Source organism: Saprolegnia diclina, assembly GCF_000281045.1.
Source record: "Saprolegnia diclina VS20 unplaced genomic scaffold supercont1.21, whole genome shotgun sequence".
NCBI classification, from domain to species: Eukaryota; Oomycota; class Saprolegniomycetes; order Saprolegniales; family Saprolegniaceae; genus Saprolegnia; species Saprolegnia diclina.
This window is the reverse complement of record NW_008246088.1, coordinates 509701-511587: the sequence shown is the minus strand read 5'-3', so window position 1 is coordinate 511587 and position 1887 is coordinate 509701. Positions and strand designations below refer to the sequence as shown.

At 62.0% G+C, this 1887-nt stretch overlaps 1 protein-coding gene across 1 annotated transcript; it reads right to left on the bottom strand.

Moving 5' to 3' along the window:
* Positions 1-195: 195 nt before the first annotated feature.
* SDRG_07423 (hypothetical protein) lies at positions 196-1594 on the bottom strand (the record flags this gene model as incomplete). The annotated part of the gene is made up of 2 exons (XM_008613256.1): positions 389-1594; positions 196-359 (listed from the first exon to the last, which is right to left on the bottom strand). Exons 1-2 carry the CDS (start codon positions 1503-1505, stop codon positions 196-198), a joined length of 1281 nt encoding a protein of 426 aa, XP_008611478.1. The 5' UTR covers positions 1506-1594.
* Between the last annotated feature and the right edge of the window lie 293 nt (positions 1595-1887).

The following is a 1887-nucleotide window of genomic DNA, read 5'->3' as shown; positions in this document are numbered from 1 at the left end:
AGGCGAAGGTAGTTGGCAGAAGGGGCAGACGTCGGGGCGGTCGTTGGGGCGGACGTCGGAGCGGGCGTGGGGGCGGGCGTGGGGGCGGGCGTCGGAGCGAGCGTCGGAGCGAGCGTCGGGCCAGCCGTCGGAGCCACAGTGGGTGCGATGGTTGAGGGCGCCGGTGTAGGCGTGACAATGGGCAGAGTAGTCGGTTCAGGAGTCGGCGCAGGAGTGGAGGCATTCGTCGGTTGCGGCGCCGTTGTCGGAGCGACCGTCGGGGCTGTCGTGGGCGCCGGCGTCGGTGCCGGTGTCACGGGTGCCACCGTTGTGCCAGGCACCGTAGAGTCTTTCGGCAGAAGGTTCTTGGCCTTGAGGAACTGGACGACGTTGCTGATTTTGATGGCACCGTTCGAGTTGCCGACCGAGTCGCAGAGGCCGCAGTTGTGCAGCGCGACTACAACGTTGTCCGCAGTACTCATGATGGGCGCGCCAGAAGAACCGCCGAGCGTATCAAGGAAGTGGCCGACGGTGTCCCGCGCGTTCGGAAAGTTGTCCATGCAGCTGGCCTTATCCAGGTCCGCAATTTTGGGCACCTCGCCGTCGTACGTCAGCGAGAGCCGCTGCGCCCAGCCAGCTTCGTGGTGTGCCGACCAGATGGGCTCACCGAGAACAGGCCCCGACTCGCGCGCCCGAAGGTACCCGTACGTCGAGAGGTCGACACCGGGCTTGAGCTTATCGAGCTTGACGAGCGCAAAATCGTTGAGCTCGTCCCAGATGACGAGCTTGACGCCAACGGCCGCGATCGTACCGCGGCAGCCAGAGACGACCTTGTTCTGCGGGTCCTTGCACGTGCTGCAACGCGCGTCAAACTCGACTTGGGTGTTGGCGGCACGGGACTCGGAGTTGATACAGTGACTGTTGGTGAGCATGTGCCCTTCTGAGCCAAAGAGCCAGCCCGTGCACGTAACACGGCCGTTGATGAGGAGGCGGGCGACCGCGCGGCTTGCGGCGAGCTTGGCGGGCTCGGTCGCCTGCGAACACACGCTCGGGCGGGACTCGTCCGAGATGCTGCAGATGGTCTCGAGCATCCCGTTCGACTGCGCGCTGCCGTGGATCACCTGGTCGACTTCAAACACCGGCGCGTGGTTGCTGCTGTCGTATGTCGGCGCAGAGTAGATGACGTCGACGCTGTTGCACGGAAACGACTCGGTGTAAAACTCGGACCGGGCGCCCGTGAACGACACTTGCTTGGCGCCATCGGCGCACGCCAGCGACAGCGTCGCTGCATCGGGCAACGCGATCGACGTGAAATGCACCGAGAGGTAGCTCGCACCATCGCGATGGATGGTGTGGTTGAAGGGGCCGCTGTGGTCCCCGCGAAGGCTCAGCGGGACGGGATACCCAATCTGGAACGGCTGGGGCGACGCCAGCACCGAGGCCGTAAGGCCGGCGACAAGGGTCGAGATGAGCTTGGATGCTGCGAGCATGCGTACTCTCGAGCGAAATGCAAAGTGGTGCTGCATCGCAACTGGTGCAAGCTGTCGTGTGTAACTCGGTCACGCACGAGATCCGTTGTCAAGATGGTCACAGTAGGCGAAGGTATTCGCTTACAAAACATAATTTGCGTGTCCAATCAAGCGCTTTGAACTTGATATTGCAAGATGGTCGTGGCTGGGTATACTTGAATAGGCCAATATCGCGTAAAGTATGCTGGCCACGTGGGAATGATCTGAGAAGATCTGAGCTTGCAGCGCTGCCGTAGAAAGGCGCCGTTTGTCGTTCCCCTTTTCCGATGCTGGCACCATCACGAATGGTAGAGCGTTTGACAATGCTTCAGTTGCACTCATGATGAGACGTGTGCGGGTGACTTTGATTCGTTCAAGAGGCTGCGTGGCCTCTGTCGGC